This window comes from Nerophis lumbriciformis, linkage group LG14 (assembly GCF_033978685.3).
Source record: "Nerophis lumbriciformis linkage group LG14, RoL_Nlum_v2.1, whole genome shotgun sequence".
In the NCBI taxonomy this organism is placed as follows: domain Eukaryota; kingdom Metazoa; phylum Chordata; class Actinopteri; order Syngnathiformes; family Syngnathidae; genus Nerophis; species Nerophis lumbriciformis.
Genome location: NC_084561.2, coordinates 39,789,395 through 39,805,492, shown reverse-complemented (window position 1 = coordinate 39,805,492; position 16,098 = coordinate 39,789,395). Strand labels below are relative to the sequence as shown.

At 40.0% G+C, this 16,098-nt stretch overlaps 1 protein-coding gene across 4 annotated transcripts in view; it reads right to left on the bottom strand.

Moving 5' to 3' along the window:
* The window catches only part of fnbp1l (formin binding protein 1-like), a 150,008-nt gene that overhangs the window by 26,193 nt on the left and 107,717 nt on the right, over window positions 1-16,098 (bottom strand). For all 4 annotated transcript variants that reach the window (XM_061975521.2, XM_061975519.2, XM_061975522.2 and 1 more), the window contains exons 6-9: window positions 10,700-10,804; window positions 9,685-9,813; window positions 9,307-9,453; window positions 7,303-7,527 (exon numbers count right to left, since the gene is read on the bottom strand). In XM_061975521.2, coding sequence (XP_061831505.2) covers window positions 7,303-7,527; window positions 9,307-9,453; window positions 9,685-9,813; window positions 10,700-10,804 — 606 coding nt within the window. The remainder of the gene's footprint in view (window positions 1-7,302; window positions 7,528-9,306; window positions 9,454-9,684; window positions 9,814-10,699; window positions 10,805-16,098) is intronic.

Below are 16,098 nucleotides of genomic sequence, written 5' to 3'. Positions count from 1 at the left end.
CAGGTCAGCAGCAGGAAGCATGAAGTGCTCTAAAACTTGCTGGTAGACGGCTGCGTTGACCCTGGATCTCAGGAAACAGAGTGGACCGACACCAGCAGATGACATGGCACCCCAAACCATCACTGATGGTGGAAACTTTACACTAGACTTCAGGCAACGTGGATCCTGTGCCTCTCCTGTCTTCCTCCAGACTCTGGGACCTCGATTTCCAAAGGAAATGCAAAATTTGCATGGTTGGGTGATGGTTTGGGGTGCCATGTCATCTGCTGGTGTCGGTCCACTCTGTTTCCTGAGATCCAGGGTCAACGCAGCCGTCTACCAGCAAGTTTTAGAGCACTTCATGCTTCCTGCTGCTGACCTGCTCTATGGAGATGGAGATTTCAAGTCCCAACAGGACTTGGCGCCTGCACACAGCGCAAAATCTACCCGTGCCTGGTTTACGGACCATGGTATTTCTGTTCTAAATTGGCCCGCCAACTCCCCTGACCTTAGCCCCATAGAAAATCTGTGGGGTATTGTGAAAAGGAAGATGCAGAATGCCAGACCCAAAAACGCAGAAGAGTTGAAGGCCACTATCAGAGCAACCTGGGCTCTCATAACACCTGAGCAGTGCCAGAAACTCATCGACTCCATGCCACGCCGCATTAACGCAGTAATTGAGGCAAAAGGAGCTCCAACCGAGTATTGAGTATTGTACATGCTCATATTTTTCATTTTCATACTTTTCAGTTGGCCAACATTTCTAAAAATCCCTTTTTTGTATTAGCCTTTAGTAATATTCTAATTTTGTGACACACGGAATTTTGGATTTTCATTTGTTGCCACTTCAAATCATCAAAATTAAATGAAATAAACATTTGAATGCATCAGTCTGTGTGCAATGAATAAATATAATGTACAAGTTACACCTTTTGAATGCAATTACAGAAATAAATCAAGTTTTTCAAAATAACCTAATTTACTGGCTTTTACCTGTATATATATATATATATATATATATATATATATATATATATATATATATATATATATATACATAAATCCTGAAAATATGCAAACAAAACTGTGTTTAGATAATTGATACTTCAAACTTGCATAAATAAATATTAAGGAATATAACATAACTTGACTTCTGAGAGCTTCAAAATGTAATGAATAAAATGTTAAAATTGTTGATAAACAAGCAATTATTTTAATAATTAAATATGGTCATTATAAATAAATTATTATGATCATTTAAAATGAATTATTTCAAATATGTTTATTTTAATGTATAATTCTATGGCTGAATGTAATAAGGAGTCAGAAAAAATACAAATACAAATATAATTAATTTTGATGTTTTTAGCAAAATATAGTAAACATTTTTATTTATTTTTTTTAATATATATATTTATTTTTAGGTAAGATAAACATAATAATACAATTTATCTCTAGTCTGGATGATTTAGTTCTTGTCACCCTGTTGTCCTCCCGTCATGAAAAAAAGGCTGTCCTCACTCAGGTCGCATGGAGCTGGAGGGGGCGTGGCCTCCAGCTCCAGCTGAATTTCGGGAGAAAATTTGTCCCGGGAGGTTTTTGGGAGAGGCGCTGAATTTCGGGAGTCTCCCGGAAAATTCGGGAGGGTTGGCAAGTATGCTTTATAGTGACATGCAAAATCGAGTTTCAAATAATAATTTAAAAATATCAATGGCATATCAAATAAAATTTAAATAAACATTTAATGCCTCTTTTCTATTAGCAGCCTTCTGAGGTAAATATCAAAATAAACTTTTTCCACAGGCTAATAATAAATTTGAAAATATAATAACAATAATGAATGAATCAAACATTCAAGCCTTGAAGTAGCAAGAGAAAGTGCATGAATAAAACGTTAATTATTGCTACACTGACTTGCTTTAACACTGAATCTGGAACAAGCAACGCTTATACAACTTAATAGAGCAAAATCAACTTTCAAAAAGTTAAGGTGGACGGGTGGGTGTATATTGTAGCGTTCCGGAAGAGTTAGTGCTGCAAGGGCTTCTGGGTATTTGTTCTGTAGTGTTTATGTTGTGTTACGGTGCGGATGTTCTCCCGAAATGTGTTTGTCCAATCCAATCCAATCCACATTGTTTATATAGCACATTTAAACAACAAAATGTTTCCAAAGTGCTGCACAACAATATTAAACACAATTAAAAACAATATAAAATAAATATGATTAAAAACAATTTCAAAAGGGTAAAACCAATTAAAACAGTAAATAGAAATCAAAATTTTAAAAACAGAGGACAACAGAGGACCACACAACTCACGTAGTGTTAAAAGCCAGAGAATAAAAGTGGGTCTTAAGACGAGACTTAAAACACTCCACTGTGGGAGCAGTTCGAACATGGAGGGGCAGAGTGTTCCAGAGCTTAGGGCCGACCACAGAGAAGGCCCTGTCTACCCTGGTTTTAAGTCTCGTCTTGGACACCACGAGCTGGAGCTGGCTCTCGGACCTCAGAGCACGCGCAGGATTGAGGTCCGAGATATACTGAGGTGCCAGTCCATGTAAAGCTTTAAAAACAAACAGCAAGGTTTTAAAATCAATTCTAAAATGAACATTATCATTCTTGTTTGGTGTGGGTTCACAGTGTGGCGCATATTTGTAACAGTGTTAAAGTTGTTTATATGGCCACCCTCAAGTGTGACCTGTATGGCTGTTGACTAAGTATGCTTTGCATACATTTGTGTGCGTGTGTATAGGCCGCATATAATATGTGATTGGGCCGGCACGCTGCTTGTATGGAGGAAAAGCAGACGTGACGAGAGCTTGTGGAGGACGCTAAAGGTAGTGCGTTGAAGGCACGCCCCCAATATTGTTGTCCCCGCTGTATAATACCGGCGGGCCAGCTCTAATGTTAATTTGATATTGCCTCAAGGGCCAAATGAAATTACACGGGGGACCAGAGTTTGACACCCATGATTTAAATGGTGGTCCAAGTTGAAAAGAGAAACTGGAAACTGTGATGTATCATGTTGTATGCTTGCATGTTCGAAATAAACTCAAACTCAAACTCAAGTTCCTCTATACAATGGGAGCACTCTAGTAATTTCAGGAATTTGCTTCCCAAGTTTTGAGATAAACTTGCAGTTAAATAGCCCTGCATGTACCGGTACACATTTTTAATGACATTAACAAAGAATTTAAGCAATTTAAAAACAACTTTCCAATTAACTGGTTTGATAATTTTGTTCCAGCGATTGTTTGGTCACTGTCAAAGTAAAAAATCGAGTTAAATTCTTAATACAATTAGAATTTGCAAAATTACATTATTTCAACGCCTTAAAATTCCAATTAGATTGAGGTAAGTTTTTCAATTTAGGTCATTCATATTTACTATGGACCTACAATCCACACTGCAAAAACTGAAATCTAAGTACCGTATTTTCCGCACTATAAGCCGCACCTAAAAACCACAAATTTTCACAAAAGCTGACAGTGCGGCTTATAACCCGGTGCGCCTTATATATGGATTAATATAAATATTTATTTTCATAAAGTTTCGGTCTCGCAACTACGGTAAACAGCCGCCATCTTTTTTCCCCGTAGAAGAGGAAGCGCTTCTTCTTCTATGGTAAGCAACCACCCGCCCCCGTAATCTTCTATGGTAAGCAACCACCCGCCCCCCTGAGAAGAAGAAGAAGCGCTTCTTCTTCTACGGTAAGCAACCACCCGCCCCCGTAGAAGAAGAAGCGCGCGGGTATTACGTTTCATTTCCTTTGTGTGTTTACATCTGTAAAGACCACAAAATGGCTCCTACTAAGCGACACGCGTATAACGCAGAATTTAAACTTAAGGCAATAAGTCATGCCGAAGAACACGGAAATAGAGCAGCAGCAAGAGAATATAACATAAATGAATCAATGGTGCGTAGGTGGAGGAAGCAACAAGATGACCTGCGCCAGGTAAAGAAGACAAAACAGAGTTTCCGAGGGAACAAAGCAAGATGGCAACTGTTGGAGGACAAACTCGAACAGTGGGTTGTTGAGCAGAGAGCAGCAAGCAGAAGTGTCAGCACCATCACTATTCGAAAGAAGGCAACAGCGACATTGACTCCGATGACTTCGACGAGACGGAGCCGGCCATTTTGGATCCCGTATTCGCCCAACTTTTTAATTCGGACACCGAAGGAGAAGAATTCGAGGGATTTATGAATGAAGAATAACTTCAGAAAGTGAGCGTTATGTTTATTTTGTGTGTTGTGACATTAATGTTCGAGCAACATTAAGTTATTGATTGCTATTGCTCTGCACTATTTTGAATTTTACTATGTTTGTGATTGCACATTTGCACATTACCGTACATTTTGGGAGTGAACAGAGTTGTTAGAACGCTGGTTTTTAATATATTATTAAAGTTTGACTGACCTATCTGACTGTTTTTTTGACATTCCCTTTAGCGCAGTTAGATGCGGCTTATAACACGGGGTCGGCTTATAGGTGAACAAAGTTTTGAAATATGCCGTTCATTGAAGGTGCGGCTAATAACCCAGGGCGGCTTATGGTGCGGAAAATACGGTATGATTAAATATCTCAAATAAGGGTGATACTTGCTTATTATCTGTCTGATAAGATAATTTTTGTGTTTTACTTGTTTTAAGGGTTTTGGTCCTAAATGATCTCAGTAAGATATTACAGCTTGTTGCTGAGACTTTATGACCTATATTGAGTAAAACATGCTTGAAACTAGAATATCAACTGTTGCAAAGCTGTGTCATTAACACTCACAAGTAGGAAAACTACTTTTATAGTAATCATTTCTTACTTCAAGCATCAAAAAAAAAAATCATGATGCCGAGCGCATATCATTATGTCAAGATAATGGCACTAGCATTTACTTAATTTAAGAATATTTTTCAACATATTGAGCAAAAAGGTCTCTTTTTTTTCTACCACACCGGAAAAAGTCAGTGTTAAAAAATTTTTAAAAAATTAAAATAATTAGGGGTATTTTACTTGAACTAAGCAAAATTATCTGCCAATAGAACAAGAAAATCTGGCTTGTCAAGACTTTCCAAAACAAGTAAAATTAGCTAACCTCAATGAACCCAAAAATACCTTAAAATAAGTATATTCTCACTAATAACAATTGCAATTTTCTTGGTAGAAATTTTTTTTTACCTTTTTGCTCAATATGTTGAAAAGTATTCTTAAATAAGTAAATGCTAGTGCCATTATCTTGACATAATGATATGCGCTCGGCTTTATACATTTTTTTTTCATGCTTGAAGTAAGAAATTATTACTTTAAAAAAGTAGTTTTATACTTGTGAGTGTTGATGACACAGCTTTGCAACAGTTGATATTCTAGTTTCAAGCATGTTTTACTCAACAGTGACGTGCGGTGAGGTTGATGGCTGGTGAGGCACTGACTTCATCACAGTCAGATTTACAAACATATGAACCCTAAAGAGTATCTTATTCACCATTTGATTGGCAGCAGTTAACGGGTTATGTTTAAAAGCTCATACCAGCATTCTTCCCTGCTTGGCACTCAGCATCAAGGCTTGGAATTGGGGGTTAAATCACCAAAAATGATTCCCAGGCGCGGCGCCGCTGCTGCCCACTGCTCCCCACTGCCCCCCTCACCTCCCAGGGGGTGAACCAGGGGATGGGTCAAATGCAGACGACAAATTTCATTACACCTAGTGTGTGTGTGACAATCATTGGCACTTTAACTTAACTTTAACTTTACACATACAAACTGTAGCACACAAAAAAGCACATTTAATAAAAAAAACGTTATTATGGTCTTACCTTTACTTAGAAATTAAGTCCATGCGCCGCAACTAAAGCCCTCACTTAAACTTTCCACGTGCAAGATTGAATCTATTTAAAAAAGTGTAACCGAGGGTTTATAAATGTCGCCTATACTGTATGAAACTACAAAATAAACACGGAGGCTCCAGTTTACACGAGGACCACTTTATTTACCTTCTTTCAAAAACCTCCGCAACGTGACATCACTTCCGCTCTTAGCGCCTTCAAAATAAGAGCTCAAGGCATATACTGTATAACAGCGCATAACAGGAACTTAACATCACAAAGAGGAAAGCCCATAAAAATAGGTTACAAAAGTTATTTAATAAGAAGCCAAAAAGTGCAAAAACAATAATGTTCGTGTTGGAGGAGTTGTGAATTAGGTACACCTGCAGTCTGCAGGTGTATCTAATGTTGTGTCCCTGCAGTCATTCACAACTCCTCCAACACCAACATTATTGTTTTTGCACTTTTTGGCTTCTTATGAAATTATTTTTTAAAGTAGATTCAATCTTGCACGTAGAAAGAATAATTGTGGGCTTTAGTTGATATAACAATTCTACGGCGGGGGTGCAGGAGGCGAGCCTCAGCCAGTGCGTCTTTTGCAGCCGTTTTATGATCGCTCAGCAAAAAAAGTCAGGAAAATAACTTTATAGTATAATCACTGGATACATATAACAATTTAATTTTTTTTTTTTCTTTTTACATTTTTTTTCTTTCCATGGCAGGTGAGGCCCCGCCTCTAGTGACTGCACGTCACTGTTACTCAATATAGGTCATCAAATCTCAGCAACAAGCTGTAATATCTTACTGAGATCATTTAGGACCAAAACACTTAAAACAAGTAAAACACTCTAACATAACATCTGCTTAGTGAGAAAAATGATCTTATCAGACAGAAAATAAGCAAATATCACCCTTATTTGAGATATTTAATCTTACTTAGATTTCAGTTTTTGCAGTGCAAGAAAAGTGCACTTGTTATTAGTGAGAATATACTTATTTTAAGGTATTTTTGGGGTCATTGAGGTTAGCTAATTTTACTTGTTTTGGAACGTCTTGACAAGCCGAATTTTCTTGTTCTATTGGCAGATCATTTTGCTTAGTTCAAATAAAATACCTCTAATTTTTATTTAATTTTTTCTTGTTTTTGAACACTGACTTTTTGCAGTGCACTGCACAACTCGCATATACACTACCAGCAGAAGAATAATCATTAACCAACCGTGTTTTTATGGAGAAGGGCAAGGTCCGTAAGCTTAGCAAAGATTTGAGACAAACACTGAACAGGTGACAAAAACCTTTCAAGTAAAGTCAAATAAGGAAGAACTAATAAAAACTTGCATGAGACAAAGTAATGAAGACTGTAAATGTTTTTGAATGCATTATTAAATAAAATGTTCTTCTGATAGTGTTAATTAACGGTCTGTGTTTTAGTTGCGTGAAAACATATTTTCCTGCCTCATTAGATGAATACAATAATTAACAACATAAAAATTACAGACAATTGGAGTACCTTTGGTTTCTTGCCAAAAAGCCAGAGTTTGTTCTTGGCTTTGCTCATTGTGTGTTTTGGGTCTGGTCGTGGCCCCGGGGCCGCATCCCTGTCCCCTTTGGGCGTATTACTGCTGATGGTCCCATCTGACCCTGTTCTACTTAGATTCTGACTGAAGTCTTCAAAAGGGAAATCGCCAGGAGGGTCGAAGCCAGACTTAAAGGACTCCACGACAATCGCCGAATCCTGGAGGAAGAACAGTAATATCAATTAAGACAAAATTACAAAGACAAAACTTGTAAAAGCATCCGTTGGCTCCGAGATTTGGGGTGATTATTAGAGATGTCCGATAATGGCTTTTTTGCCATTGTTATATTACCGATTCCGATATCAACCGATACCGATACATATAGTTGTGGGATTAACACATTATTATGCCTAATTTTGTTGTGATGTCCCGCTGGATGCATTAAACAATGTAACTTTACCATGAATTGATTAACGTGGACCCCGACTTAAACAAGTTGAAAAACTTATTCGGGTGTTGCCGTTTAGTGGTCAATTGTACGGAATATGCACTGTACTGTGCAATCTACTAATACAAGTTTCAATCAATCAATCAAAAACAAGGTTTTCCAAAATAAGAGAACAACTTCAACTCCAGTTATGGAAAGAAAATGCCAACATGGCACTGCCATATTTATTATTGAAGTCACAAAGTGCATTATTTTTTTTTAACATGCCTCAAAACAGCAGCTTGGAATTTGCGACATGCTCTCCCTGAGATAATCCTGATACTTCATCCAGGTCCGGTGGCCATGGATGAAGTGTTGGCTGTCCAGAGTCGGGACCCGGGGTGGACCGCTCGCCTGTGCATCGGCTGGGAACATCTCTGCGCTGCTGACCCGTCTCCGCTCGGGATGGTGTCCTGCTGACCCCACTATGGACTGGACTCTTACTATTACCGGTATGTTGGATCCACTATGGACTGGACTCTCACAATAATATGTCAGACCCACTCGACATCCATTGCATTCGGTCTCCCCTAGAGGGGGGGGGGGTTACCCACATATGCAGTCCTCTCCAAGGTTTCTCATAGTCATTCACATCGACGTCCCACTGGGGTGAGTTTTTCCTTGCCCTTATGTGGGCTTTGTACCGAGGATGTTGTTGTGGCTTGTGCAGCCCTTTGAGACACTTGTGATTTAGGGCTATATAAATAAACATTGATTGATAAACATTGATTGATTGGGAAATACTATACTTTGACTTTCACAAAGTGCATTTTTTTTTTTTTTTTTTTAAACATGCCTCAAAACAACAGCTACAAAAACAATGATGGCACACAGCTTCAGTCCAGAGTATACTAGAGCATACTTGTCAACATTGAGACCCCCGAATTCGGGAGATGGGGGGCGGCGAGTTGAGGTTTGGGGGGAGGGGTGTATATTGTAGCGTCCCGGAAGAGTTAGTGCTGCAAGGGGTTCTGGGTATTTGTTCTGTTGTGTTTATGTTGTGTTACGGTGCGGATGTTCTCCTGAAATGTGTTTGTCATTCTTGTTTGGTGTGGGTTCAAAGTGTGGAGCATATTTGTAACAGTGTTAAAGTTGTTTATACGGCCACCCTCAGTGTGACCAGTATGGCTGTTGATCAAGTATGCGTTGCATTCACATTTGTGTGTATAAGGGCATATATTATGTGACTGGGCCGGCACGCTGTTTGTATGGGGGAAAAGTGGACGTGACGACAGGTTGTAGAGGACGTTAAAGGGAGTGCCTTTAAGGCAAGCCCCCAATAACGTTGTCCGGGTGGAAATCGGGAGAATGTTTGCCCCGCGAGATTATCGGGAGGGGCACTGAAATTCGGGAGTCTCTTGGGAAAATCGGGAGGTTGAAACCGTATACCGATAATTTCCGATATTACATTTTAAAGCATTTATCGGCCGATATTATCGGACATCTCTAGTGATTACACTTTCTTTTTCTTCATTCATTTGAGTGCTTCATTATTTCCAATTATACACACCTTCTTGTCATCAACAGCTTTGGCCGCTGAAACCATTCCATCCAAGCACTTCGAAATGATAGGAACGACTCTTCTTTCCGCTTCGGCAAAACTTCGGTACGTCTCCCCAAGCTTTACGGTCCGACGCTGATCCATATCTTGCAGATTCTGAAAGAGAAAATAATGTACCCTTACATGCCGCTTTATTTGAGCAGCCGTTAAATAATTTAGTCTGTATTTTAGGTTTTACAGTCTTCACACTAATTGAAAGAACAATGGTAGTGCCAAATGAATTAATACCATGTTATGAATTATTAAAAAGAAAACCAATCGTTAAAAAGAATATGTACAAGGACTCAGTTAATTAACTTGTAAACACACTTCCATTTGTAGCGGTACCTTAAAGATGTGTGGTATGGCGTTGTTAAAATGTTTCCACTGCTCCGCATTGAAGTTCTGCAGCTGGGCGGCATATTCGTTTTTACTCTCATCAGCCATGTGAGTTCGCAGGTAAAACTGGGCTTTGGCCTAAACAGTCAAATTTAGAAAGAGCAAATATCACCAACCAAACAAAGAAGGAATTACATTATTATAACAAGGATCAGTTAGATCAGGAGTGCCCAAACTTTTTGAGTCGGGGGCCACATTTTCTAAATAATTTGACCTTGTACACTGATAATATGTATGTGTGTATATATATATATATATATATATATATATATATATATATATATATATATGTCTTAATAAGGTTATCCAAAAAATAGTGCTCGATACCGTAGTAGAGCGCAATATATGTATGTGTGGGGAAAAAAATCACAAGACTATTTCATCTCTACAGGCCTGTTTCATGAGGGGGGTACCCTCAATCGTCAGGAGATCTCCTGACGATTGAGGGTACCCCCCTCATGAAACAGGCCTGTAGAGATGAAATAGTCTTGTGATTTTTTTCCCCACACATACATATATATATATATATATATATATATATATATACACCAGTATCCCACACTTCTCTTTTGAAAAGTAAATCTCCATCCATCCATCCATCTTCTTCCGCTTATCCGAGCTCGGGTCGCGGGGGCAGCAGCCTAAGCAGGGAAGCCCAGACTTCCCTCTCCCCGGCCACTTCGTCCAGCTCTTCCCGGGGGATCCCGAGGCGTTCCCAGGCCAGCCGGGAGACATAGTCTTCCCAATGTGTCCTGGGTCTTTCCCGTGGCCTCCGACCGGTCGGACGTGCCCTAAACACCTCCCTAGGGAGGCGTTCGGGTGGCATCCTGACCAGATGCCCGAACCACCTCATCTGGCTCCTCTCCATGTGGAGGAGCCGTACATATTGACTGAAATGTCAATATGTACAAAATTTATAAATGAAATAGATCTAATAGTTCTCTTGTAGGGTAGCCATTGTTACCTTCTCAACGTCTGATTTTGTGGCGTTGATGTCATTGTCTAACCGCTCGTAGGTCACCTGGGATTTCTCTGCTTCCTTACATTCTCTCTCGAATTTCTTTTTACTCTGTCAGTCAAAAAAGAAAAAAAACAAGAAGGCAGTACATTATTGTATGCAAGGAGACATTGTGATGTTATGTTTTTGACTCTCTCTAGTTCCTGTCTTTTTCAAAGAGTTCTGACAAAAAAACAAAAAACAATTGACTGAGGCTTAAAAGAGGTCAAGCAAAACGGAAAATGATAAATCAGACAGTTTACTTCTTGACAGACCATCTGGGTTATATTAGTAGTGAAGGAAACAGTGAGTAGTTGAGACATTAGAGTCAGGTCAGTAGGTGGCCACTATAGCTGGGTTGCAATCACGTGACCTAGAGGCACATCTGGGCACTTCCGGGTTCCAGCCGATGGTCTAGAGCAGTGTTTTTCAAGTGTGTCGTGAGATACAGTCTGGTGTGCCGTGGGAGATGATCTAATTTCACCTATTTGGATTACAAATATTTTTTGCAAACCAGTAATTATAGTCTGCAAATGATGTGTTGTTGTTGAGTGTCTGTGCTGTGTAGAGCTCGGCAGAGTAACCGTGTAATACTCTTCCATATCAGTAGGTGGCAGCCGGTAGCTAATTGCATGTCGGAAACAGCGGGAGGCAGGGTGCAGGTAAAAAGGTGTCTAATGCTTAAACCAAAAATAAACAAAAGGTGAGTGCCCCAAAGAAAAGGCATTGAAGCTTAGGGAAGGCCATGCAGAACGAAACTAAAACTGAACTGGCTACAAATTAAACAATGACAGAATGCTGGACGACAGCAAAGACTTACTGTGGAGCAAAGACGGCATCCACAATGTACAACCGAACATGACAATCAACAATGTCCCCGCAAAGAATGAAAAAAAACAACTGAAATATTTTTGATTGCTAAAACAAAGTAGATGTGGGAAATATCGCTCAAAGGAAGACATGAAACTGCTACAGGAAAATACCAAAAAAAGAGAAAAAGCCACCAAAATAGGAGCGCAAGACAAGAACTAAAACATAACACACATGAAAACAGCAAAAAAGTCAAAATAAGTCAGCGGGTGATGTGACAGGTGGTGACAGTACACGGCGGGGCCTCACCTGCCATCATGGGAAAGAAAAAATTTTTTTAAAGAAAAAAAATTAATTAAATTGTTAAATGTATCCAGTGATTATACTATAAAGTTATTTTCCATGTAACTTCACCAGTTTTAGATTATTTTTATTCAAAATCGCTGAATTTTCACATTTGCTGTTCAAATACTGAGAAGAGACGGTGCGGTGAACAGCAGCCAGTTGAGGCACGTCACTCAGTTGTGCCTCAACATGGATTGTGCAATGACTCGGCTAACTGCTGGCCTGCTGTGCAGTGAGACTGTATTGCTATATGAACTATATTATACATTTCCATAGTTTAGTTAGCTGAGGTATATAATGTACAGTGTATTTTGTCAACAACTATATGTGTGTAACGTATTTCTTGTGCTGAGCAATCATAAAACTGCTGCGAAGACGCACTGTGTGAGGCTCGCAGTAATCCTGCCTCCTTGTGGTAGAGAAAGCACTCCCGCCGTAGAATGCACCTAAATGCAACTAAAGCCCACACTTAAACTTTCCACGTGCAAGATTGAATCTATTTAAAAAAGTTATTTTATAAGAAGCCAAAAAGTGCAAAAACAATAATGTTCGTGTTGGAGGAGTTGTGAATGACTGCAGGGCCACAACATTAGGTACACCTGCAGACTGCAGCACCGATTTCATATTTCATTCATTCACAACTCCTCCAACACGAACATTATTGATTTTGCACTTTTTGGCTTCTTATTGAGCTGCTGCATTTTTTGGTTGGGTTGTTTATTTCTATTGAGTAACTTCTACATTTCTAAAAGGGGAGGAATGTAATAGAGTGATCTATGTTTGTCTGTTGCCATCTCCTGGTTGATGTTGGCTATAGCGTACTGTGGTTACTTTTTGGTTGGCCAACGATTTACGTGGTGTTGCGCACCTGACGTCAAGTGTGTGGAGTCTGTTCTGAAGTCTACAGTAAAGAGACGTACTTCATCATCTCGCCTGGTTATTGCCTCCAACCCAATATATTACATAAAGGTAAGACCATAATAATATTTTTTTTTTATTAAATGTGCTTTTTTGTGTGCTACAGTTTGTATGTGTAAAGTTAAAGTACCAATGATTGTCACACACACACTAGGTGTGGTGAAATTTGTCCTCTGCATTTGACCCATCCCCTTGATCACCCCCTGGGATGTGAGGGGAGCAGTGGGCAGCAGCGGCGCCGCGCCCGGGAATAATTTTTGGTGATTTAACCCCCAATTCCAACCCTTGATGCTGAGTGCCAAGCAGGGAAGAATGCTGGTATGAGCTTTTAAACATAACCTGTTAACTGCTGCCAATCAAATGGTGAATAAGATACTCTTTAGGGTTCATATGTTTGTAAATCTGACTGTGATGAAGTCAGTGTCTCACCAGCCATCAACCTCACCGCACGTCACTGGTTTAAAGTCATATGCAACAATTGCGACAACGACTTTTTACTGTCAACTGAGTTTTGTTTTTTAATGATTTCTACTGGTGGCGTGCTTCTGCATTTTTTCAACGCAAAAAATGTGCCTTGGCTCAAAAAAGGTTGAAAAACACCGGTCTAGAGCCCCGTTAGGATACTCTTTCTTTACCTGAATCAATGCCGATTTGGGCATATTTTCAAACCTTTAGAAGCAAATATACAAGCGATCATGAAAAAATATTCAAAATGGGATGGAGTGGATTTTTACACTCTTAAGAAAAATAATGAAGTTTTTACATTTTTTGTATATATATATATATATATATATATATATATATATTAGAGATGCGCGGATAGGCAATTATTTCATCCGCATCAGAAAGTCGTCAACCATCCGCAATCCACCCGATCTAACATTTGATCAGAACCGCATCCGCCCGCACCCGCCCGTTGTTATATATCTAATATAGACGATGCAAGGCATTAGTGAGGTTATAAAGCTTTTGCCTGTTAAAGAAAGGAGACTGATCCAATGCAGCACAGACATTCGCGTGCCACGCTGTCACGACCCAGACGCACACCAGTGCGCAATCATATGGGAGCCGCGCTGAGCGCACCTCCAAGCGCGTCTCGCTGCCGGCGACGGCCGGGTATATGGGCCCGACGCTCCAGCGCCATCCATTTTCAGGGCTAGTTGATTCGGCAGGTGGGTTGTTACACACTCCTTAGCGGGTTCCGACGTCCATGGCCACCGTCCTAGCTGCTGTCTATATCAACCAGGGTGAGCCCCACCCCTTTCGTGAGCGCACTGCGCGCGGAGTGACCCCTGTTATGCGCCCCCGGCAACAGGGGTGGCGGGCAGGTAAGCTGCGCGGGCGGAGCGCGCGGAGTGACCCCTGTTACGAGCCCCCGGCCACGGGGGTGGCGGGCAGGTAAGCTGCTTACCTGCTGCGCGTGACGCCGGCCGCGGCGAAGGCGGACGAGGCGGGGTGTCGGTGCGGTGGGCGCGGTGGTGACCCTGGACGTGCGTCGGGCCCTTCTCGCGGATCACCTCAGCTACGGCTCCCGGTGGGGCTCTCTCGGGGGAAGGGGCCTCGGTCCCGGACCCCGGCGAGGCGTCGGGGGCCTTCTCCGCTCCGTAAAAGTGTCCATCTCTTTTCTTTTTTTTTCTTCTGTTGTGGCTTATGCAGCAGGTGCCAGCTCGTTTTTCGTATGTGGGTAACAACATTTAACTATGTATATATATTTCCGAATTGGTTTAACTGCCACCCGCCTGAATCTATTTAAAATCTAATTTTTTTTATTTCAAACGCCCGACCCGACCCGACCCGCGGATAAAATCTAATTTTTTAAAATTTCATCCGCCTGATCCGCGGATAATCCGCGGACTCCGCGGTTGTGCCCGCAAACCGCGCATCTCTAATATGTATATATATATATATATATATAGGTTATTTTATATTAAGAAAAAGTATATATTTTGTCCCATTATTTAGCTATAAATGTCCCTGTTGTTCAGCATGAATCTTTGCTAGCGATATCAATATTCAGTATATGCTGTTGAGCCGACGAGAAAATTACCGTATTCATCTAGTTTATTAACACTATTAAGGATATTTTCTTGATGCTAACAAATATCACCAATGACGCTATAATGTGGACATCTGTGTCAAATAAAGCACTTGGCTTTCCTGCACAACAACTACCATATTTTTCGGACTATAAGTCGCAGTTTTTTTCATAGTTTGGCCGGGCTCCAGTGCGATTCATATATGTTTTTTTCCCTTCTTTATTATGCATTTTCGTCAGGTGGGACTTATACTCCGGTGCGACTTATACTCCGAAAAATACGGTACTAAGCTTTTTGTTTCTGCTATGAAAATCCAAAAATAAATTACGGTGGATTGGAGCAACTATTATAATATTTATTACTAGGACTTAAAATGCTGTTATAGTTTATTTGCACAACCAGGTCTTCATAGTTATATTTGGGCATAACAACCACGGAAGAACACAAACTAATGCGATCGCTTGTCCTTTCTTTACGTTTAGTTCTGCTCTTAGACAATATAGTAATAATATAGTAGAGAATAAACTTGATTGCATCACAGAGAGTTTCTCAAACAAATCCAATGTTCAAACTAACATTTTACAAAGTGATCGCTGCAGACACAAGCGGTCCGATCGTATTGCAAAAGATGATGAAAGTGATTATTTTTAAAAAGCCATTTTTCCCTGACTTTATTAAGCACTTTTTTCAGGACTCATTTGCAATGTATTAAAAGTGAGCTTAATAAAAAAAAATAAAAAAAATTCTTCGTTGCTGTTTTAATAAATTTTGTTCTCCATTGATACACGTTAGAGCAGGCCTGGGCAATTATTTTGACTCGGGGGCCACAATCAGAGAAAAAAATGTGTCTGGGGGCCGGTATATCTATTTTTAGGAACACTAATACAAAACCTCACAATAATGTCTGACTGAATGCTAAAAACGTTATGACAGACCACCTTAAAAAACCTAATGGAAGTTTACATTTTTCTACGAAGGATAAAACACTGAATATTGACAAAATATGAACGTCACACCCCCTTTCGATCGACATATTTTCCAATCAAGTTAAAACGCAACAAACAGTGAAATATAAACGTGAAGGGTACAAAATAAACCCACCTACAATCTGATATATCTGATATATCACTAAGCTTTAGAACTTTGTTGTGAAAATCTCCTTCTGCGTCTGTGGAAACGCTTCCCACCCACACTGTTTGGTGCCTCGTCTGAGCTGCTGTGACGTAGATGACCATAGTAACTAATTAGATGACCATA